Source organism: Aphidius gifuensis, linkage group LG6 (genome assembly GCF_014905175.1).
Source record: "Aphidius gifuensis isolate YNYX2018 linkage group LG6, ASM1490517v1, whole genome shotgun sequence".
Classification (NCBI taxonomy): domain Eukaryota; kingdom Metazoa; phylum Arthropoda; class Insecta; order Hymenoptera; family Braconidae; genus Aphidius; species Aphidius gifuensis.
Genome location: NC_057793.1, coordinates 3,314,013 through 3,338,500, shown reverse-complemented (window position 1 = coordinate 3,338,500; position 24,488 = coordinate 3,314,013). Strand labels below are relative to the sequence as shown.

At 26.7% G+C, this 24,488-nt stretch overlaps 1 protein-coding gene across 4 annotated transcripts in view; it reads right to left on the bottom strand.

Moving 5' to 3' along the window:
* Positions 1-1,232: 1,232 nt before the first annotated feature.
* Positions 1,233-24,488, bottom strand: part of LOC122858881 (agrin-like) — a 159,315-nt gene continuing 136,059 nt past the window's right edge. For 2 of the 4 annotated variants that reach the window (XM_044162098.1, XM_044162094.1), the window contains 21 exons: positions 20,754-20,990; positions 15,085-15,300; positions 14,755-14,996; positions 14,087-14,273; positions 12,647-12,744; positions 9,898-10,030; positions 9,547-9,783; positions 9,002-9,298; positions 8,604-8,753; positions 8,276-8,536; positions 8,041-8,187; positions 7,619-7,855; positions 4,820-5,014; positions 4,539-4,712; positions 4,096-4,435; positions 2,718-4,016; positions 2,360-2,613; positions 2,179-2,275; positions 1,962-2,081; positions 1,672-1,846; positions 1,233-1,604 (listed from right to left, as the gene is read on the bottom strand). In XM_044162098.1, coding sequence (XP_044018033.1) covers positions 1,347-1,604; positions 1,672-1,846; positions 1,962-2,081; positions 2,179-2,275; positions 2,360-2,613; positions 2,718-4,016; positions 4,096-4,435; positions 4,539-4,712; positions 4,820-5,014; positions 7,619-7,855; positions 8,041-8,187; positions 8,276-8,536; positions 8,604-8,753; positions 9,002-9,298; positions 9,547-9,783; positions 9,898-10,030; positions 12,647-12,744; positions 14,087-14,273; positions 14,755-14,996; positions 15,085-15,300; positions 20,754-20,990 — 5,354 coding nt within the window. In that variant the 3' untranslated portion in view covers positions 1,233-1,346. The remainder of the gene's footprint in view (positions 1,605-1,671; positions 1,847-1,961; positions 2,082-2,178; positions 2,276-2,359; positions 2,614-2,717; positions 4,017-4,095; positions 4,436-4,538; positions 4,713-4,819; positions 5,015-7,618; positions 7,856-8,040; positions 8,188-8,275; positions 8,537-8,603; positions 8,754-9,001; positions 9,299-9,546; positions 9,784-9,897; positions 10,031-12,646; positions 12,745-14,086; positions 14,274-14,754; positions 14,997-15,084; positions 15,301-20,753; positions 20,991-24,488) is intronic. The other 2 variants (XM_044162095.1, XM_044162097.1) reach the window with 2 other exon arrangements.

Below are 24,488 nucleotides of genomic sequence, written 5' to 3'. Positions count from 1 at the left end.
TATATTTTACAATAAACTACCGCAGTTTGCATTTTTTATATTAAAAATAAAATTTACTAAAATAAAGAAAATTAAAATAAAATATTCATAGACTCATACATATTTAATTTCGCTTCATATACGTATATTATTCTTAAGACTAAACATTGCTGGATAATTAAACAAAATAAATTATTAAAAAATTTAAAAACTATGATATTATTTATTTGTGAGTAATTAATTTCGTGCTGGGGGAAGAACAATTTTGTTGAAATAAAAATTAATTGTTTATAAATTTAATTAAGCCGTGAAGATATGACGATTAAAAGGCCCATTAGGTCGTTAGTTAACAATATTATGTTGATTATTTAACGTTATATTATATTTAAATTGATAAATGAATTTTTTACGTTTATTTACAAACTATTTTATGACTCATACATTCACACTGTCTTTACAATTATTTATTTATTATTTATCCATTTAAACTTTGATAATTATTTATTATTTATTTATCTTTCGAGGTATCCATTATATGGAATGTTATACTTTTTTATTATTATTTTTTATATTCATATGTGTTTAATAATGATAATATTTTTATTAATTTATTTTTCTTTCTTATTTTTAAATGCCTTGGTTTTTATAAATGATATATTTATAAAAAGCACCTACAATTTTAAAACAATATGATCTATTTTGATAAATCAACAGTCCATTAAAATACATAATCTATCTAATAATACATAAATTTAAATTTCTCTACCGTACATTCAAACATAACACCAATTTTATTTATTTAATTTTTTTTTCTTTTAAATCAATTTCTTTTTTTTTTTTTTTTTTCCCCATATTAGTCAGTCTTGGTACAATATATTTTTTTAATTATTAATATTTTAACTAAGACAGTATTATTCATTTGACTCTTTTTACTTTTTTCGAAAAAAAAGAAAAAATTATATAATTGCTAAATTTCTATAGTCAATTATTATATTTATATTATTTATATATTTATATTAACGCTGCACAATTGTTTATTTATTAATTATATTATTTTATTATTTTTATTTTTTTTTAATCTTAAAAATATATTATTATTGTCCTTCGATGAAAATGTAGCACTTTATATTTTTTTTAAAATTATTTTTCACCTTCTAACACACTTTAATACATTTTTTTTTAATTTTTTTTATGTTCGTTGCTTCACAATTGATCAACGAGATCATTTTTATCTATATGAGTATTTTTTTTTGTATATATATAAATTAAATTAATTATTATTTTGAATTTAACGGACTTGTTTTTTTTTTTGTTTGTCGTTATCTTATCCAATTAGATTTAAATGTTGTAGGATTTATTGATTGTTATCATACATCGTTGTCGTGACAAAATTCAATTTTTCGTCTTGCCAATGGTAGCCGTCGTTTGTCAATGATAAAATCCGTAACACACCCTCTTATACCACGATGTCCAGGTTTACCTCCAATAAATAATTTACCATTTGTTGTTAAACGTGTTGTATCAGTAACTACCCTATTTGGTTGTTCATCATCAATTTGTATAATTGTTGCTTTTCGTCGTCTAGCTGCTTTGATATGATGAAATCTACCATCGTCAATTCTTTCCTATTAAGATAAATTAAAATAATTAAAAATAATCACAAATAAATATTTTTTTATCAAGTATACTTACTCTACTTTTGAGGATAACTTGATCATTTCGACCCTTGTATGTAAGTACCACATGGCCTTCATCAAGAGATAACACTAAATGTTCAATTTTTCCTCGTCCAATCCAGGCAATTATTCCCTCTGAATGTGTTGTACGTAATCTAAGCTCAAATTTATTTGATTCTTGTCCTTTACGTCTATCAAAATAATATTTACAAATAAATATATTGTATAAACAATTTTAATTATTATAAAAATTATACCAACATGTAAAATATTGTTAATAATAATTAAGCTTAATATTAAACTTACTCGGTATAATCATAATTATCATATTCAAAATCAAAATCTTCTTCAAATTCATAATCAGAATATGAATCTTCGTAATATTCAAATGAAGTTGTGTTATATCCAAAAGTGGTGTTAGTATTACTAATTTAATTATAATATAAATTGAAAAAAATTAAATGGTTAATTTTTTGTTATAAAAAAAGTGAAAAAAAAAAAAAAATAATTAAATTAAATTTACCTTCTGCCATAGCGATGTTTAAATTGTAGAAAATTATCACCGTCAAATCTTACTGGTCTATCTGATATTTCTCCACCAGTAACATCATAACCCATGACTAAAAATGAAAAATAATTAAATCTAATAATTCAAAAAATTTTTTAAATATAAATATTAGTTGTTAGTGATTAAATAAACTTACAAAATTCACAATGAAGTCCATTGTAACTACTAGCACACTTGCAAAGATAACTGTTTAATAATGGTAAACATACACCACCATTGTGACAAGGATTTTCATTGCTTGGACATGGTAATCCATCATATATTTCAGTATTATGTTGTGTAAAATTAACAGCAAGATTTTGATATGTTTTACCATTAACCATGAGTCTTTGTACACCACCTGAAAGACCAGTCCATGCACCAGCAAGTCGATGAACTTCTCTCCAGTGTCTATTACAAAAAAAAAATAAAAAAAATAATTAAAATGATATATATAATGAAATGTAATAAAAATATAAATGATATAGCTGAAAAAAAAAGATTGTTAAACTTACTTAACTCCACCAACATAAAGTGGCATTTCAAGATTGAGTTCAGTCAATGGATTTCCCGAAAATCCACGTGATATTGTACCATCATCAAGTTGAAGTAAACCCTCCCTACCAAGTCTACTGATCCTAGCACAATGCCAAGTATCTAAACTGACAAGATCTGGTGATGTTATATTGGCAATTCCACTACCAAGATTAAATCTAAATTCCAATGTTCCTTGAACTAAATTAAGACTGATAAAATCACCACGTCCATTGTTCATTTGTCCATTATATAAAAGTAAACCATCAGTTGTTTTTGTTAAAAACCATATTTCAATTGTAAATGCTTTTGATATACCTTCAAGACATGGTAATTCAATAAATCCATCACCACTTAATTCTGGTATTAAAAATTCTGTTAATTCAGAATCAAGTATTTCACAATGTTCACCAGTACGTCCTGGTGGACATTTACAAATATAACCACCTTGTGGTAATATATCACATGTTGCACCATGTTGACATGGCTCATTAATACATGGATCCAATGAATTTTCACAATTTAAACCAGTAAATTGTGGTGGACATATACATTTATATTCTGGTATATTTATTTTATCAATTGAATAATTATTATTATGTTTATCATCATTATTATCATCATCATCATCATTATTAATATTAATATTTAAATCATAATCACAATCATTAGAAGTACAACGTTTTTTAGAATGTTTTTTCGAACGTTTTTGTTTTCTTATTTTATCAACTGTTTTACAATGTGAATTTTTACATTTAACAACATTAATACCATCTTCATTATTAATACCACGACGTTTATTTTTTTCATTTTTAATATGTAAATTTTGACATTCTCTACCATTACATAAATCTTCATCAAATATTGGCTGACATGTTGCACCATTTTGACATGGTAAATTAGCACATGCATTATCAAGACATTCTTTAACTCTGTATGTTTCTAAAACATCTTTATCATGTCCAATATGAAGATCAATATTACCACGATTAATTTTAAGTTGTTTAATACAACCAAGTAGTCCTTTATTTGTACCAATATTATCATAAACTTGACTATAATTTGTTGGTACATTACCAATAAATGTATCATAATTAAGATCAAGTGATTTTAATATACCCTGACTTTGTCCAGCAATATCATCACCATCATTAAATTTTAATACACCATCTTTGTGATATCTTTTAGCAACAATACGATGATAATTTTTCATTGTAACACGTTCACTTGATGTTAATATAACTGGTCCATTACCAAGATTATAACGAAATTGTACATATCTAAAAAATTAAAATAATTCAATTAATAATAACACCAGACATTAAAATATATCAAATAGAAAATATAATTTCTAATTACCCATTAACAATAGCCAATGATACAAAATCACCACTACCATCATTTTTTTGTTGATCATAAAGTATAATACCATTTTCAGCATATGTTTTAAATTCAATTTCAATGCTAAATTTATGATATGCCTTTAGACGATTCATTCTCACATAACTTTTACCATCAAATGATGGAACTTGATATTCTCTCTTGTTGATTTCTTCATCACAAAGTAAACCCGTATAATTTGGACGACATATACAGACAAATGTTGAACTTGGTAAATCAATACATGTTGAAGATGAATGACATGGATATGACAAACATGCACGTGATTCTGTTGCTGGTGTTGCTGTCATGTAATTTGCTATAATAAATAAATAAATAAATAATATTTAATAATAAAATCAATACATATTTAATATTTAACTTGTTAAATTGTTAAATTGTTTAATTTGAATTTTATGTACCAAAACACTCAAGACGATCACTTGTCTCGGAATATCCTTCAGCACAAATACACCCACCATTGATACATTCACTATTTGATATTGTACAATCTTTGTCATCAGTACAAAGATCACCAAGTAATGCTGTTACAACTCTTATTGTTGCTGGTGTTGGTCTTGATGCAGCAGCAATTCCTTAAATTAATGAAAAAAAAAAAAAACACATTTATTAATGATAAATTAACGTATGAGATTAAGTGTCATGTTAAATTGTTCAACATATAGCTTTATAAATTTATTACCTTGCTTAAGATTGTCACGGTCAATGGTGATGGTTTCTTGCTGTGCACGATGTGTATAATAATAGCGTGAATCTGGCTCTGGTCCAAGAAGATGCCTTGTTGATTTTGACAATGGAGATATGGCTGATGCTGGTTGGGTGTACTGGACAGCAGTATATTTTTTCAATGGAAAATCTGTGTTCACCATTGGATCATCTGTAAATTATTTTAATATTATTTGACTATTTCATGGAAAAAATCTAGGACAATCTTAAATTATATAATTATATTTATATTGATTTAAAAAAAAGAATAAAGCCGCAAAGTTTTGTACATTTAAAAGACGAAAAAAAAAAAAAAATCCCGACTAGTTGCTTTTACTATTGAAAGTGCTATCAACTGAAATATTGTACGTGTGTGTGTGGGTAGGGAGAAATAGGGTGACCAGGCATTCAAAGCCAAAAAACTCATCATCGAAAAGCGTTCCTTTGGAAAATCAGTTTTTTTTTTTTTTACTTTCTTTCTCTTCCCCTATTTTTATTTTTTTTTTTTGGTGTATATAACAAAGATGCTTTTAAAAAAAATAAAAGTTTAAAAGCTAATTTCATTGAAGAAACAAAGTAGGAATATTTTGTTGTTTCAGACGAAAGATTTTACAGAATTGTTTGATGGGATTTTAATTAATTTACACAGCGATGTGGTTTTTCATTATCACACTTGAAAAATTAAAGAATTATTGTTTAATTTATCTGCTAATATTTTGATTAAATATTGGAAGATTGATCTTCAATACAATATTAAAAAATTATATTTGATTTTATGATAAAATTTATTTGTTCAAGCTAAATAATATCAACTCAAAGATGCTGAAAGTAAATCGATTTTTCAACTTTTACACTACCCCTCACCTTTAACCTGCTCTACATCCTTTATTTGTTTTTTTTTTTTGTTTTTTCCTAACTCTTTTTTTAAATGACGCTATGCATTATTTACAAGACCTAAAGTGCTCACATTGGGCCCAGGTTTTTTTATTTTAAAAGCTGCACACGTTTCTCCTTCCATTCATTTTTCCAAGTCAATCGTCGTTTACTATAGCCGACTGTTGTAGATTGAAGAAAATAAAAAAAATAAATAAAAAACTACCACCAATATCAACTTAAAGAAAAATGAATGAAGAAATAAAAAACTGAATAGTAAAAAAAGAATAGAAAAAAAAATCGTGGATTCGATCAAGCAATGCGAATTTGATTTCTCTTTTTTTTTTTTCTTCCTTGAATGTCTGTGTATTGGTACAAAATGCGAATAATTCAATGTCCAAATGTAATCTAATTTATTTTTAACTCAGGCGACCATACAAACACAGGTGAAAAAAAAAAAAAAAACTTTAAAAGATTGACTTGATTTGTAGAGAAAAAAAATAGGATGAGCAAAAAAAAAAAGGGGAATAAAAAATAAAGTAGGCTATGTCGAATTGAAAAATAAGGGATGGCCAAGACGAGGTCCATCGACTTTAATAGATTCAGTTTTTTGTACTGCTATATACAGAATGATAAAATGAGAACTTTGAAGGTTGAAGGATGAGTAGATTCAAAGTTTATTTTAGTCCCACAAGAAGAGTTGACTTTTAAAAGTTATTTTATTTTTTTTCCTTTACTCTGATACAAAGTTGACAAAAGTTTTTGACATCTTTTTTTATTTCTATCTCAGTCTTGTGCCCTTGTCGATTGAACAGCTTGATGGCCAATTGAATATTAAGTAATTTCAATGTTGACTTATTAATTTAAATTCAATATTTTATGTATACAGAATAAACGATATTATTTGATGATTATTTAAATTTATTAGCTTGTTAAATATTAATTTATAAAATAATTAAAATATTTTTTCTATTCAAGTGTTTTATTAATTAATTAAAAAAATATATAAACAAATAAACAGTAAGTATTTGATGATAATTATTAAATAGATTTTAATTAATTTAATTAAAAAAAAAAAAAGAAAATTTAATCAATAAAAAGTTGCTTTTAAATTCCGCAAGGATTTAAACTTTTTTCTCATTTTCACCTCGTTTAATCGGTTTGAGGGAAAAAGAAATATTCACTGTTTGTACATTGGTACTTAAATTTTTTTAAAACTTTCATTTCCACATAATTTTACGTTTTCCAGCAGCTGACTTTACACCGTTTGTATATACGTAACTCTGAAATAAATAATTCAGTGTCCGTTGAGAGCTTGGATATTTCGCGAGTAAAAAGAAAAAATAATAAAAAAAAAAAATATATATAAAATGAAGGAAGCTTTGTCGTGGTCTCATTCGTATGCTTCATTGAAGATTTACCCAAGTCCATACCTTTTTGTAAAAACACCGCGTTTCACCAGCTTGATTTATAATAGTATAAAAAGAAAAAAAAAAAAAAAAAGAAATTGTTTTATATTTTTATTTAATAAAACAAAACAAAAGTTTAAATGAAAATTAAATGAGATATTTAAAAAAAATAAAAAACGATAAAAATAAGAAATAAAAATAGGTGATTGCTATTAAACTCAAGAAATTATATCGTTTTAAATAATCGGTAAAAACTTTAAGAGTTTTATTATCAACAACACATTATTTGTCATTTATTATAATTTATTGTTATTTTAATATTATTGATATTATTTTTATTATTTAGCAACTAATTTAAAAACATCCTAAGCGTCTTTATTCTTTGGTTTTCATGATCATAATTATTGTTAATGTTATTATTTTATTGGTTTAGTTAGTTGGTTAATAACGTAGAATATAATTTGGTACATATGGTGGACGCTCAGTGAACCCACCTCTGCAACGTCCAAATGCTTGAGTAACAACATCAGCCTGATGACGACATGCATAAAGACGTAATTCGCATTCGTTGTCATAAGTTTGTCCATCACTACCACATACTGGTACTGAGGCAACATCAGTTGGACATGAAGATGAACAAACACAATGTGGTCCACTTATCTCTGAACAATGACCACCAGAATAACATTCCAGCTCGTTGCAATTGTTTGGAATTGAAGGACTTGTATCAACTGAAAATTTAATATTAAAAATATTTTTACTATTCAAGAATTTTTTTCTGTTTAATAATATCATTTTTGAATTGTCTTTTTTGACAATGATAAACATGAAAATTTAATTCAAATTATTCTTTAGAAAGATTTAAATAATTAATAATAATTTGGTGCTTTTTTTGTTCTGGTTTGTTGGATTATACCTGCATAACATCCAGTTGGTGTTAATATTTTATTATGATTAGTACAAATTGTACATTTTTGTCCTTGTATGTCTGGTTTACAAACACATCTTCCTGTCATTTGTTCACAATCTTCTCTGACAGAGCCAAAAAGTGAACATCCACAAGCTAATATAAAATAATAAAAAATGAAAAATGAAAATTAATAATAATTTAAAAAATAATTAATTATTATTATTAATATAAATATTCTTACGAATACAGCCTTGATGTCCTTCACTTATTTTTGGTAAACCCCAATAACCTGGCATACATCTATCACATTTAAGACCACCAACACCTGGACGACATTCACATTGTCCAGTTTCTGGATTACAAGTATCTGATGCACTTCCTAATCTATTGCAATTACAAACACTTGGACAACCAGCAGCATCAGGACCAAGAGCAGCAGTTTTACCATCAGGACAACACCCATGCCATGAATCAGCACATTTTACAATTTGAATACCTTGAACTTTTATAAATATATATTTATTAATAAAAATATTTCAACGAAATAATTATTTTATTTTTTCTATTACCTTTTTTACAACATCTTGCAAAACGAGTTGTTTGATGACAATAACTATTACTTGGACAATCTCGTCTACTTGGTCCACTTCCACAATCATACTCTTTTCCATCATCATCAATCAATGGTGGATCACCATTGCAAGGTTTCACTTCCATACCTATATTAAATTTTTTTATTATTACAAGTATAAATTTCATCGTTAAATTTTTACGATATTTATTTTATAACAATTTTTTAATAATAAAATAATATTATGATAGAGGAAAAAAGGAAGCAAGGTCAAATAGATTATTATTATTTTTTTTTTTTAATGAAATAAAATTATTTATGATATATAAAATAAAACCAAAACCAAGATAAACAAAAAATAAATGATTGAACTATTTGTTGTTGTTGTTATCAAACCTTGACAAAGATCCAATGGACGTAATCGTAATTCTTGTTGTCGTTGACATGCTTCCATTTTCATAGCACAAATTGATGAATAAATTTTGAGATCACTACCACAAACAGATATCATATTTTCTGGTGGTATTGATGCACAATCAAATTTACATGAACAACGAGGAAATTTATCTGGTCCAAGTTCACAAGTTGCTTCAAAATCACAATGTATATCTTTGCATACTTCACGTTCATGTGTTGTTGTTACATCAACATTCATTGTTGCTAATTTTGTAACAGACATTGTTGACATTGTTGCTGTGAAATTGTTAATAATTAATAAAGCAATTATTAAATGAAATAATGATATTTATTAGAGTAGTTTGTTTGATTGTTAATAAGCAGTAGTACAGTTAGTCAAGTAAGAGATTTAACTATATTTAAACTTTAGTTTCTCGTGTCAAAGTTTAATAGAAATACCCTGTGGACTTTTGGATGATGCTCAATCGATAGCTGCTAATTGAGAAACTATATATATACTATGAAAAAGGTAGGAGACAACTTACTTAGTGCTGCAACTGCAAATTTCTCGCCACACTCTCCATTGAATGCTACATGCAGACGTGGAAGTTTTGTTTCAAGTCTATCACAAGCAACACGCTGAAGTTCACACTCGGATGAATATGTCTTTCCGTCGGTACCACAAACAGGCTCATCCCTTGTATCTGGACAACTTTCTGGGCATATACATTCACCCGCTGAACATCTTGCACCATTTTCACAGTCAACATTATTACATAATGCTGAAAAATAAATGACATTTATTATTTTTGTTATTTTTTAATATACAATGTCATGCTTGTCAAATATAGAAAAACAAAAATAAATGAAAAAAGTTTTTTAAAAAATGCACTCACAGCAGTCACCCTCAAAGTTGACAGTGATGAGTTTTTGTGACATACAAGATGTTTTTTTAAGATCACATTCACTTGCATATGTCGTTCCATCACTACCACATATTTTATTCACCACGAAATTGCTGTCTTTTCCCTGTAAAACAAATAAATAAAAAAATTACATTAAAAATATTTTATCATTTTACTTTATTATTTAAATAAAAAATATAGACGAGCTTTTATATTTCATTAACGATAAAAAGTACTTGTAAAAATTCATGAAAAGATAGAAGAAATAAAATTAAAGAAAATTACATATTATATTTTGTTAACTTGTTGCACATTCAATGCACGTATTTAGTTCAACATATGCTAAAGATTATACAAAACGAGAAATTCATGCTTTAGTTAATTACCAGAAAACTTTTATATTCATTAAATTTAAATATTAATTATTTCATTGAATTTTAGTTTGATTTTTCTTTAATTTATATATAATAAGTAAATTAATTAATATGTTATTGATTAAATTAATTAAAAATATAATAATATTAAATTTATTTGCATGAAAATTGTGGTAAATATGTCGAGAACAAGTGGACTCTTATTGGAACAATATGTAGCTAAGTGGACGATAGAGCACGTGGATGACTTGGTCGTGAATACGTGCAGTAGCTTCATTAGTTCTAATTGGAATTCGAGACCACCACGGTGTTTGTGGTGGTCGTGCTATGGAATAATAGTTATTACAGTGGCCCGTGGTTTAAATATGGCTGACTGGTAATGCTTGTGCACGAATTAAAGTTATAAAGACGACGATATACGTTTATTCAACTCAACGCTTTTACAATCAACCATCACTAGTCACTACCATCATCCTCATTACCAATTTTATATTTATTATTCTTTTTTACGATTTATTTTATTACTTTAATTATTGTTCATTTATAATATTCATTTGGATTAAAATGAAAAAGCCATTTACAATTTAAAAATATCAAAATTTTTTGAAATTTAGTGACATTTTATATATGAATTTAGGTCAATTATTGGCTTTTTAATTTTTTTTTTTTTTCAATAAATAACTCGTCTGAAATCATGGAGAAGTAATTTGAAATTTTTAAAATCAAGTCAATTGTAAAAAAAAAATTTTATCAGTAAATTATTATCACGAAAAAATATTGTATTTTTCACATATCATGTGATTTATATTTTTTATATCTCAGATATTTTTTTTTTCATCTTATTTTTCAAATTATTATATAAAATCCTTTGTTTTTTATTTTATTTTTTATCCATATCAAATAGTGTGTAGAATTTTTTTTTTTGCTGAATCATAGTTTTAAAAATATACAAATATCCAAATTCAGCACTTTTTTTTTTTTTTTAAATTGAAAGTATTCACTTGGGTTTTTGATAAGGGCTGAAAAAAAAAAAAAATACCTTTTTCAACGGTTAATTTTTCTTTTTCCTACATGGGATATGTTTCTCGAGTTATTTTTTTTTTTATTTTTTATTCAACCACAAATATTTTTTGCTGATGACTTGTGATACATTTTTTTTTTCTTTCAATTTTAAAACTGTTTTATTTTTTTCTTTTATTATCTTTTGTGAATGAGTGAATGGAAAACGATGAATTTGCCCGATTGACTAAATGCGAGATGGTTAGAAAGCTCTATATATAAAATACTCAATTTCAAAAATGCAGGATGGGGGCAATTTTTGCCGTCTCGTTGATCTTCCATCCACGATGTTCCACTCAATAAGCATCGATTAGCTAGCTCAGTCCCGATATTACAACTTGGATAGTTTATTTTTTAAATTTTATCTCTTCGTTTGAAGAAGGAATAAAAAAAACCAATAGATTTTAAAAAAGAAATTATAAAAATTTTGCTGATTACAGTAAACATAAGTTTCGTAAAGTATACTCTCATTAGTTTGTTGAATCGCTTCATTTCATTTGACGTTGCGTTGAAAAACATATCAAAAATTTATAATAGCAATTATAAATTTTTTAATATAAAAATAATATCATTTTAATTTGACTATGTAAAAATAAAAAAAAATAAAAAAAACTATTGTTTTCGTTTTACGAAAATAATTGTAGGTGTGATGTAAAAGCAGAGTTAAAAAAAAAAAAACCAATTATTATTTTTTTTTTTTGATGCCTCGTGTAATTTACATTGTGTGACGAGAAAAACACTGTATTTTATTTCTCAGATGTAATTACTTTGAAGTTGCGACACTCTCACAGGGGAAATTTTTTATTCTATATTTTTTTTTTATTTTTTCATTGCTGTATCTTTCTTTTGGCTCTAGAATTTTTTTTTTTTTTTTTTTTTGTATTAGCCCTTCTCTCATTCACCTTATTTTTTGTTCCCCAGACAGTCAGTCTCTTCTCTTTTTTTTGTTGTTGCGTATTTTATAGTTTTCGTAGATTTTGTTTAATACGTGCTTGTGAAATACGCACGTATATATTTGGCAAGGTAGAATTATTCAATGTTAGCATGTGTATATTATGATATGTCCATGTTAGTGTGTATGTGTTATAAAAGCAATGTGGATTATTTAAACGAAGCCAGTGACAATTCTAAAGCCAGAATCACAAGCTAGTGTTGATGGTAGTGGTGTTGTGCAATATATATAAAATATGCCTCGACCACTCGTAACAACCCCTCCCTCTTTCTCTCCCCTTTACGAATGAGTAGTGGTAGATACGATGCAATTTATGGTAACGAGGTATTGTTATTTCAAAATGCGAGAAACTCACCGAATCCTCGCAGTTTGTTGGACACACGCATTTTGCCTCGCCTGAACTGTCACTTTCACATTTACCATAGTGTTCACACTTTTTATTTTCACATCCATCTGAAAATAAATAAATAATAAAATTATTATTAAATTCAATTTTAATATATAAACTTAATTTATCTATTTTAAAAATATTAGACAATTATTTATCAAGATGAGATATTTCGTTTGACATTTACATTTTTTAGACATATAAATTTTCAGTTGAGCTATCTTGCCATGGGTGATTTAGAATATAGAAATAGTAAGCTAAATATATGAAAAAAATAAATAATGAAAAAAAAACAAATATTCTTTATTTTTGTTAAAAATAAAGTGAAAGCAATGTGAAAGGATAACGTGAAAAGTCAGGTTACTATAAAAAGAGGGCTAGATGGTGAGAAGTTATCTTTAGAATTCATTGAAATCCAGGCACAAATCTCTCGAGGGGTTGATATATATTCTAGTGTTCTAGTGTTGGTTGTGTTGGTTGTTGTTTCATTCTATTTTACAATCTTATTCCCCAACAGAGACTCCAAGATGTTTTTTTGTCAATGTGTGTATTGTATTTGTGGATAATAATAGTAGTGTTAGTAAAGTAGAGTAAAACTGCAGCTTGATTCAACTTCAAGTTAAGTGTATGTATATATACAAGTTTGCATGCATATGCAGCATGCATGCCTCAGGGTAACAACTCATAGTCAAAACGAAAAGCAAAGTATTACCATCGTGATATGCATGAAACCGCGTTTTAATCTACAATGTGATTCACAAGACGACAACGACTATGTGAAGCCACCCTCGAATGTTGTTAAATATGTATAATAAAATGAGGTCAAAGTGGCCAACCTCAATATAAAAATAAAAAAAAATTAACAACAATAATATTTTATTCAATTTTATTTTATAAAGCAAAAAAAAAAAAAAATTAAAAAAATAAACAAATAGTAAACAAGAAAAGAAATAAAATATATATATATTTTTTTTTTTTCTTTTTATTCAACCTACATAATCCTTTTTTAACTAGAGAGTTGAAAATTTTATATAAAACACAGAGAGGGACACTGGATGGATATCATTAGCAATGTTTCTCATCAAGACTTGACCTCTTATTATTCCGAAACTCATGAACATATTTTTTTTTTTAATTTTAAAATATACGCGACAATGCTTGACACACATGAGATCATTTAAAATATTATCTTTGCATAATATAAATAATCCATGAAGATTTCTCTGAATGCTTTTTTTATTTATCTATTTTTTTGTCAAACGAATTTATACTATTTTTTTTTTCCCTGTTTACTTATTGTATTTAAAATTTTATTTAAAATATTTAATTATAAAATAGTAGTTAGTAAATTTGTATAGAGTTGATATAAAAGAAAAATTTATTATTATTTTTATTTTGTATACTCACTGCAAAGACCCTGATAAAGTACTTTAATCTCTCGATGATGCTGACAAGCTTCTAATCTGAGCTTGCACTCATTTCCATAGCTAATTCCATCATCACCACAAACTGGATTGAATTCAACTGAACACGTGGGACATTCACAAATAGCTGTACCACTATGCTCAGCACAAATAGCTCCCCATTGACAAATCTATTATTAAAAAAAAAAAAACATTAACTTTAAATATATATTTTAAAAATAATAAAAAAATAAATCTTAAAAATTGAGATGATTTTTTGATAAATAAACATAATAATAAATATAATAAAATTCGTTCAGTGACATGTAGACCATATATATATGTGTGTAATAAAGTTTTCATGTCACGTTCAATTTCTATAACCCGGGAGAATTGAGCGTGACTCGATTGTTGATTATTTCAACCGTGTCATTGAGACTGATCACTCGAGTAGAAAAATCAACCTCAGTGCCTATAAAATATATACATATATATATGCCAAAATAAAGTTTATTTTATTTTTTTTCCCCAAAAATAAATGAGGTAAAAAGTAAAACAAAAAATCAAATATTTTATCCAATTATTTTTGGTGGATTATTTGAATCAAGATGAAGATTAAATGGTATTGTTTGAGTAGTATATAATGATTAAGTGATTTTTGTATTCACTTGCCTTATCTGAACAAGGTCCTCGTGATCCGCAGGTACCAGTATAAGCAACATCAATGTTCATTTCACTCAAACATGCTTGTCTCTTGAGTTCACATAGTGATTTATACGTTGTACCACCTCTTGCACATACTGGCTTCATTATTGTTTCACATTCTGGTCCACATTCACATCTTGTTATTCCATAACGATCAATTGCACATTGCTGTACTTGACTACATTTTGCATCATCACATGGATTTTTACCTAATTAATATTTAAATAATGATAATTCATTATTATTTTTAATGAAGGTAAAAAAAAAAAATAAAAGAATTATTTTAATAGTTCTTACCAGAGCTACATGCACCATTGTAAATTTTTCTGAGTGGCAATCTAGATCTGCAAGCTTCCTGCCTCAGGCTACACTCATTTGAGTAAGTTTTACCATTACTACCGCATACTGGTGAAAATTCTAAGCCACACTGTTCACCACAATGACAAGCTGGCTGTCTCGATGCATCTAGTTGACACACTTCTGGCTCTGAGCATACAACTGTACTGCAAGGATCTATTTAAAAAAAAAAAAATCATAATTATAACAGCAATTTATAATTAGAATAATTGATTTAGTTATTAATAACGGAAAAATCATTTTATCAATTCTGTTAAAAAATATATATATCTACTGTCATGGAAAATTTATGAATAGAAAATGTTTGGGAGTTTTTTTTTTAATTTCTCTTCCATGATGATGGCATCAGTCTAGTACATATAATACTGTAATCCTTTTCATTTTGAAAATGAGGTTAATAGGTACATGAATGTTCGCGTCGTTACCATTGAATTGAAAGTTAAAATCAGAGTAGATATATGTTTTTTTGTTTTTGTTATTTTTTGTCAAAGGAAATGAATGAATGAAAAAATAGAAAAAAAAAAAACTAGTAAGCTATGATAAAAATGATAAAAATTGTAATGAAAAAAAAAAATACGGAAATGTATAATGGGTAGGTTGGTGGTAAGATTAGGCTGGTTAGTTCCGGCTACAGTGTCAAGATTAATCTGAGCTTTATGAAGAATCAAGGAAGGAATTTGAAATTTTGTTTTCCGTTTTGTTAGATGACCCAAGTGTTGGATTTTCAAACTGGCTGACATGGCAACTTTCAACTATGCTTGTGAGAATAGAATTGGCCATGGATTTAGTTTTTATTTTTGGGGAATAAAGGTTTAGTTAAGTTACAGACCAGTGAAGCGACTAAACTTTCTTGGTAATATATAGTTGCTGATATTGCCATTGGCACTATCATCAGGAAATTTTGTTCAATGTTGCTTGTAATGTTGATCAGCTGACTTTAATGGAATTTTCCGCATGATAATATAAGTATCAATTTATCTATCAATCTTTATATCTACTTGTTTTATTATTATTTATTATTTTGATGTATAAAACAATGTCAAGCATAAAAATAAATAGAAAAAAAAAAAAAGATATCGTAACAATCATCTTGGGGTTAATAATCACAACTGACAAAGATCATTGTCACATCGAGGGATATCGTGAACTCTTGGCTTGTTTAAAATTCTACCACCATCATCCTCCCGAGGCAATTGTTTTCAAGTCTCTCAAACCCGCACCACCATCACCACTCAACTCCCCAGGGCGTACAACGTGACGCGGTCGACGTTTCTCTCTAATCTTCGTAGTTGCCGTTGAAAACTTTTCTCAATTTTTTTTTTTTTTCTTTTTTTTTACCTTCACTATTGACTTGTTTTTTCTTTTTGAAAAATTTTATTTTTTCTTTTCACTTTACTTATGCTTGTTTTTTTTTCTTTTCAAGGTGCCCGATCTTGCTCGAGTTATTTTGCATCGGAATAACTTTCAGGTGAATAAAAAATAAAAAATAAAAAAAGGATCATCACTGGGGTGGTTGACGGTTATAGATGTGTACGTGAAGTCTTAGACTAAAATTGAATCAAATTAAATACAGTAAAAAAAATATAACTTTTAAAATGTTGGGTGAATATCAATGAGTTTATATTTTTTTTTTATTTTTTTGTAAATTTTATATTAAATTGACTTTCAATATATATTGATTTTATTTTTTTCAAGTATATTTAAAATAAATATACAGATGATATTTTATTTTTCGTTTATGTTTTATATAAAAAAAAAAAAAAAAATATACTTTTAAAGGGGTGAAATCAAAGAGGCGCAAAACATGTTGAAATGCACAAGTGGTGTTTTACCTTATCTTTCAACTCTACACATACTCACATAAATTTACAAAATGTGACTCTTCCGCCATCTTGTCTTTCGTGTATTCAACCTACGCTTGGATTGACTCGGATTTTCGTGGTTTTATACTTCACAAGAATATATTTACCAAGACACGGTATAAATATACGCAAGAATAAACTGACAAAAGTAATACATAAAAAATAAAAAATAAAATAACACACATTTTTTGACAATTCAATATTTTATATACCTATTAAATTTGTTATTTTATTTTTTCAATAACAATAGCTATTATTTGGGTGTTTACGTATTTGTGTAATTGTATTTTTTCAGAACAATTTGAATTGCAAAAAGTGACAAAAATGTTTTTGTTTATTTGTTTTTTTTTTTTCGTTGACGAGTCTCCATTTTATTGGCGACAAAAAAAAAAATAAAAAAAACAAGACAAATGGACATTTCGTTGGTATTTCATTTTCATTTGTTCATTAGACTTTTTCACAGTTGGTATCTAGTCAAAAGTGAGCATTCGCGCGTTCCAGTTCGTTTGTTTTCAGCCATGTTCACGTCACGATTGTGTGAAACTACAGGTCATCTCGTTTCACAGTAAAAACCTCCCTCTTTCATCACCATCATTCTACTAAAATACTATTTTTTTTTTCTTCTTTTTATTTGACCTCGAATAGCAAAAACAAATGGTATTGTAAAAAAAAAAAAAAAACACTTGTACCATATCTGACAATCATAATTATTAATGAAAAAAGTAAAAAAAAAAAAAGAAAATTAAAATAAAGCATTGATATATCAGACAAGATAAACAAGTGTTGGTTTTTTTTTTTTTTTTATTTATTTAAATCGTTAACACTATTCTCAAGGGTTGTAAAATGTTTTTTAAAAAATATAAAAAAGTCATTTTTTTTTTTTCATTATATCCCTGGTACGATAATAATACTGAGCCCATGAAATCGCTTAATCTCTCTCTGGTCATTCGAATAACGTAGCTAGTAGCTAGTAGTTGTTTTTTTTTTTTTTGTTACTCTATTTAGCTCTATTTCTTTTTGTGCTCGTTTAAAAGTTAGAATCGTATGTATAGTATTTTATATACATACTCTTGTGTACAATTCTCAATGTTCTCGTCAACGTGACAATGTCATTCGATATTTTTTTCTCCAGTTCACTTCTGAGTATTGCAAGCTCAATGGTCGTTACATGATTCTATGACTCTTGGGAAAAACTACCATTTATTCAATTGTTATTATTTTTCAGACTCTTCATTTTTCTATCTCTTTTTATTTTTTCCTTTTTTTTTTCTATTTAAAAATAATAATGAATAAAAAAGTGATGATTTTACAAAGACGATAATAATTTACGTATTTTTAAGTTCAAAAGTCCACAAATTGATGGTACTTGATGATAAATTACAATTTGATTTAAGACCTTTTTCATCTTCGTAGTTGGACAAAACTTTTCATTACAAAATTTGATTTATTCACATCGCTACTTGAAATTCAAGTCGGCACCAAACGCTCCTCAGGGGTTTCTTCAGATTTTACGGGATATACATAATTCGATTGGTTGGGATGAAAAAAAAAAAAATAAAAAAATATAATAGTATGTTGGGGAAGCTGGTTATACTGCACATATATTTTATAAAAGATTCATCGTCAAATAATAGCATCAAAGATCATTCAAAAATGAAAAAAAAATAAAACTAAAAATGTAAGAAAGTGTACGCCCATCAGAATGACGAAAACTTATTATTGATTGTGACTTTTGAAAAGGGAGATGAGAGAAAGGTTGCACAAGAGGGCAACTGGTGACGATTGATAAAAGGGATGTTCCATTGTTGAAAAGCCTGCGCGTTAGTGTCTTTCAATTCGTCTTTTTGTATCCACAGATGAGAGAATGTTCTCGTCCGGATATTATGCCGCATTGTTCATACTATAATGAAAATAAAGTGCACAAAAAAGTAAAATAGAAAAAGTAAAAAAAAAATAAAAATTACAAAAACAATGAAACAATGAGTTTTCCCTCGTGTTGATGAATAAAAAATAATATTTTACATAAAGTCCATATTATTTTGACAAATGACCAACTATTAGATTATCCTCAATAAACAATAGACATGAAAAAAAAAAAACTAAAAAACTTTACTTTTAAATAATAAGATAAATAAATTAAATTTTTATTAATTAATATTATTATTAATAAATTGAATTTTCATTAAAATTCATTATCATTTAAACATCATATTAACGATTAGATGGCATAACTATCGCATGCGTTTTCCAAAGGATTTAGCTAATCCTAAGCAAATAACGCTTTTCTGTCTGTCTGATCAAACATTTGTCTTCACTACTTGGTTGATTAAACGCCTGCAAAGTTTGTACTGCATTTGGGACGTCGAATGAAAGAGATAAAGAGGGAAGAAAGAGAGAAAGGATAAGTTAAAGGAATTGGAAGATTAAAAAAAAAGGAAAAAAAAAATATTCTCAATCCTCTCACTTTTCAAAAGAATGATGAGAGAAAGCTTGACGTTAAAATGGGTTAGATGAGTGAGTGCGAGGAAGGAAAAATTTCTGTTGAATTTAACTATCCTTTTCTAACACTGAATTTTAGTATAACGGTAAATCTTGGATGATATCGTGGCCGTTACAGTTGACTGTTTTTGGCCCGTCAGTTATAAAATAGTGGGGTGGTTTACAGGAAAGGGGAGAATATAGAAGTTGTATTTTCATCGTTTGGCTGTCACCCAGTGTTAAACTATCTTACTATATATATATATTTATAAAGAGCAACGAATTCTATGTTATTGGCATTGATTTAAAGAGATTGAAAGTGCACCTGGATGCACATTTAAACATGTTACTCTATCTGTCTGCATTACCTATATATACAGTGCTTAGATAAATCTAGTTTTTCGCGAATAACTATTATTTATTTTTGATAAATTCTCTTAAAACAAAAACAACAATGATTAATAGTTTTTATTGATTTTTATTATTTAAAAAATAGATATTAAATTAATAATCAATATGTCATATTCAATTTATACATTGTGATCTGAATAAATTTTTCATATTATTATTATTTTTGAAAATAAAACAAGTTTTGAAAGCACGTTTATATATTCTTCACATAGTCAATAGTATATGTTGTTATGTAAGGGTGTTGAGAAAATGGGAGTGTCAAGTTTTACATAATAAATATATGTGTGTAGATATATGTATATAATAATGCAACTTGTATTGTAGTTTTTAAAGTCACTGACCGTGTAGACGGAAAGTCATAAGAACGGAAAATTGTTGGAATTAAATTCTTGGAGGACACGAAACAGCTGCCTATGTATGTAGCTTGATGCTACAGGCAAAGCTATATGTAAAAAAAAAAAAAATAAAAATAAAAAAACATTATAAAATCCAAGTATATAAAATGCATTAGTATAAAATTCAATTGCAAATGAGGAGAGATTGTGTCCTCCTTTTTTTAGACCCCCCGGCAATTTTACTTTAATCTTTAATTTTTAATTTTTTTTTTGCTGCTGCTATATAAAAGTTAAAGGGCACTTTATTGTGGTTTAATAAAAGTTTAATTAACTAATGCGAGTTTCGGTACTCCAGGGATAATTGTTTGCTATTATCGTGTGTTTGTGGGTAGATCGGATTACAGGGTTCAATGAACAACAGGAAAATTAAAAAATAATAAATCCACGTATATAAAAAAAAAACATAACAGTTAAATGTTGTTGTTTCTTTTTTTTTTAAATTTAGTATTATAATTTTACCCACCACATTTTCCATGGAATGCAACTGTGACATTTGCACTTTTTTCACATGATGTTTTATTTAATTCACAAACACTGGGGTAATCAACACCATCAGTGCCACAAACTGGTCCTGAACCTTCATGATCACCAAGATTTGGACATGCTTTGATACATTCACAAGTTGCTTTTGTACCATCTCTACTTCTTACACACTGAGCACCCAGTGAACAGTTCAAACTATGACAAGGATCTTTTATTTCTGTAACACATAAAAAATTTATAATTAATAAAAATTTTAATAATTGAAAACGTTATTATTATTTATATTTTTTATGTTATTTTTTCTTCAATTTAACGATGTAACCTTTTGGAAATATATAACAGCCTTGTGATATCTTCAAACTCATCAGAAACATTAAAATTAATGAAATTTTCATTTTTATTTATCTCTCTGCTGAAAAGAACAAGTGTTTTTTATTTTCTTTTTTATTTATTTAAATGTTTGAGACAATTTCAACTGAAGTGACATCATACAACCCCATTGTGATGAAAATAAAAAAAATATGTAGGTATATACAAATTATTGACAGAATTAAAATTCACAGCACAATATAAATTTCCATAAGTCATTGATATGCATACCAAATGACTCGCAAAATGATCAATGAAATACATAATAAATTAATAACCAATAATCACATTATTTTAATATATAAATTTTCAAATTAAATTAATCAATCTGTATACTGTTTTCATATTATAAAAATTACAATAAACCATGATATAATTATAGCGTTAATACTTGAATTTATTAACTGTTAAAATATATAACAATTTCTCCCAGCTTTAATCAATATTAAATAATCATTAAACTTTTTTAAAAATATAAAAATCAATTAGACAAATTTTTATTAAAAATGAAATTATTATTATATAAATTATTGAAATATAAAAAATATAAATTATACTAACAAATCATAATAATAATTTTAGATTTTTTTTCAAAATTAAATAAATCAATTTAAAACCACAAAAACAATTTAATGAAAATAAAAAAAATAAGAAATGAATGAAATAATAGAAAGAAAAAAAAATATTGAAATAAATAATGACATGAAAGGGGAGGAGAAAAAAAATTGTGTGGTCAGTTAGAAGTGTTTATGACCTCTCTGGGGGCAGTCAACTGTGTGTGTTGGTATAAAAGTGTATGGGTATACAGACGAAAGAATAATTAGTAGTTGTCGAGTGTACCAAGAGAGAAAGTACAGTGTACATGTGAGGTAAAAATGGTAATAGTGTATTATATATAGAAGTGAATAGGAGAGATGGTATAAGAGTACTGAGGCTAACCACCCTCATGGGGACTAGGAGAGCTAGCTAGTAGTAAGGTAAAGTAGTGGTCGGACGTGACCATTAAGTGGCCCTTCATTCTTCATACAAGCCTTGCAAGGATAATAATACCTTGTTTTTTTATTTTTATTAAAAACAACATTTTCAACTAGATTATTTATGAAAAATACCAAAAAAAAAAAAAAAAATCATAACTAATTATTCAATTTCCATTAGTTTATTTTTTTTTATTTTTACAACTTTTTAATTTAGAAAATATAAATTGTTAATGATTTAAAAAAAATTATTTCAGCAATGTTTTGTATTTTTTTGTAAAAAATTATTCTTTTTTTTTTTTTTTCAAATTTATTTTTATTTTCGTTAAATTTCACCCCACTGACGAGGAAAACTTTCTGTCTCGTTTCAAGAGTTTTTATTTTTTTTTTAAAATTTTTTTCTTGTGTTTTTTTTTTTTCACCACCGTCGGAATATATTTTACAGACGAGTGGCAACCATCACACTACTCTAATAATGCCTTACTTTTTCTTATCTTGTATAAAAGAAAAATAAAAAATGAATATTATTTTTATTTTTTTTTGATAATTTAATTTTTTATTCACTTTATGTTTTTTTTTTTTTATCATCGTCAACATACCACTGGAGGAATTTTTCTATAACGATTGATTGGAATTCACGGTTTCATTCCAATTGCATCACAATTGATTTTTTTTATTTTTTATTTTTTTTTCTGGTGAAATGTAGAAGTGTATATAGAACAGTAATAACGATCGATTCTAGCGTTCCTTCTCAATTCTTGTTACTAATTGGAAGTCGTTTTCAAGTGGTGTCTTTATTCAAAAACATTTTTTTTACTTTTATTTTTTATCTATTTTTATTTTCTCTTATTACATTTCATTCTGCCATTAAATACTGCGGTAACTTAATCAGTGTTAATCGATTTATTGATTGCTTGATCACTCAATCATTTCTTACAAGTAAACTTTGTGTTTCTCAATCAGTAAAAATATTTAACTATTGATTTAAAAGCATGATAATGAATATCTCATTAAATAAATTAAAAATTTAAATTACTTAAAATCAATAAACTATTTTCAGTTGTATATAAATATTTGATATACAAATTAAAATTTAACCTTTACATATGTGAAGTATTTTAAAATATAATATATATATAATTCAGTGGCTTCACTCTTCTGGACGGATAACCGTTATACTCGTAATTAATAATCCATTGTGGTCTTCTCTTTCTATTCTCATTCTCATTCTCTCTCTTTTTTTTTTTTTGTGGGGACCTGTCTGACGCTATTCCAAATGCAGCATCGGCTTTTGGATAATTTATTACCACGTCCACCAACCTGCACCACCACATTATACCGGAACGACTCGAGCTAAAATTTTTTTATTCATTTATTTTTTTTTTGTCATTGACTATATTTAATAAAAAAATAAATAAAAAAAAAGAGTTCCTGTGAAAAATAATTTTTTATCTCGTCACATCCTGTTTAAATATGTATATTCAGTGGTCAGATATTGACCAAAGCATCTCATCAAAGTGATGTGCACTAATAAAATTCAAACATAAATAATATACTCAACTTGTGATTTTTTTAAATATAATCATGAAAAATATACAAAAAATTTAGTAACCAGTTATTTAATAATTTTTTTTTTCAATTATTTACGTTAAATAAACAAAAAATAAAAACGTGTCTGACACTGCTTGACTTGTACTACTGAAATATTTAATATCTCTTTAATTTTTTCTATATAAAATTATTAAATGTAAACATGACTATAAATATATTATCAAATGCATTATAATTAAAGTTGGCCACAATGTATTATTAGTGATATATGTGTCGTTGAATTTTCTTGTAATGTCACAAGAGTGATACAATGATATATCAGTCGTACGCTTGGACGATTACAATGGTTGGACAAACAATGTGGTTCAGTCTTGTCACACAGACCATTCTCTCGATTTTTCAGTTTCACTACTCGACTTTCTCTATCTACCTTCCCCTTGTTGCCATATTTTTCTATTTTTTTCTTTATCATATAGTGGTTAAATTTATCAATGTTTCAATTTGTTTAATAAAATTTTAAAGTGGTTCATACAAAAACAAAAAAAGAAAGGGGAATTATTTTAAAATATTTTTTTTTCTCGTTTTTTCGAGTGACACAAAAACGAGATGGAGAGTATGCTCGCTTTTAAAACCACTGGGTATTATTGTACATGTCAATTTATACGATTTTTTCATGAGGTCATAATGTGTATGTAGAATTGTACATTGGAATAAAAGAATACTTTTTTTTTTTTGCAGATTTTTTTTTAAAACTTTTTGTTAATTTTTTTTTATTTTGGCCCTCTTTGATCCGTCAATTGCAACTTTTCCACATGGACAAG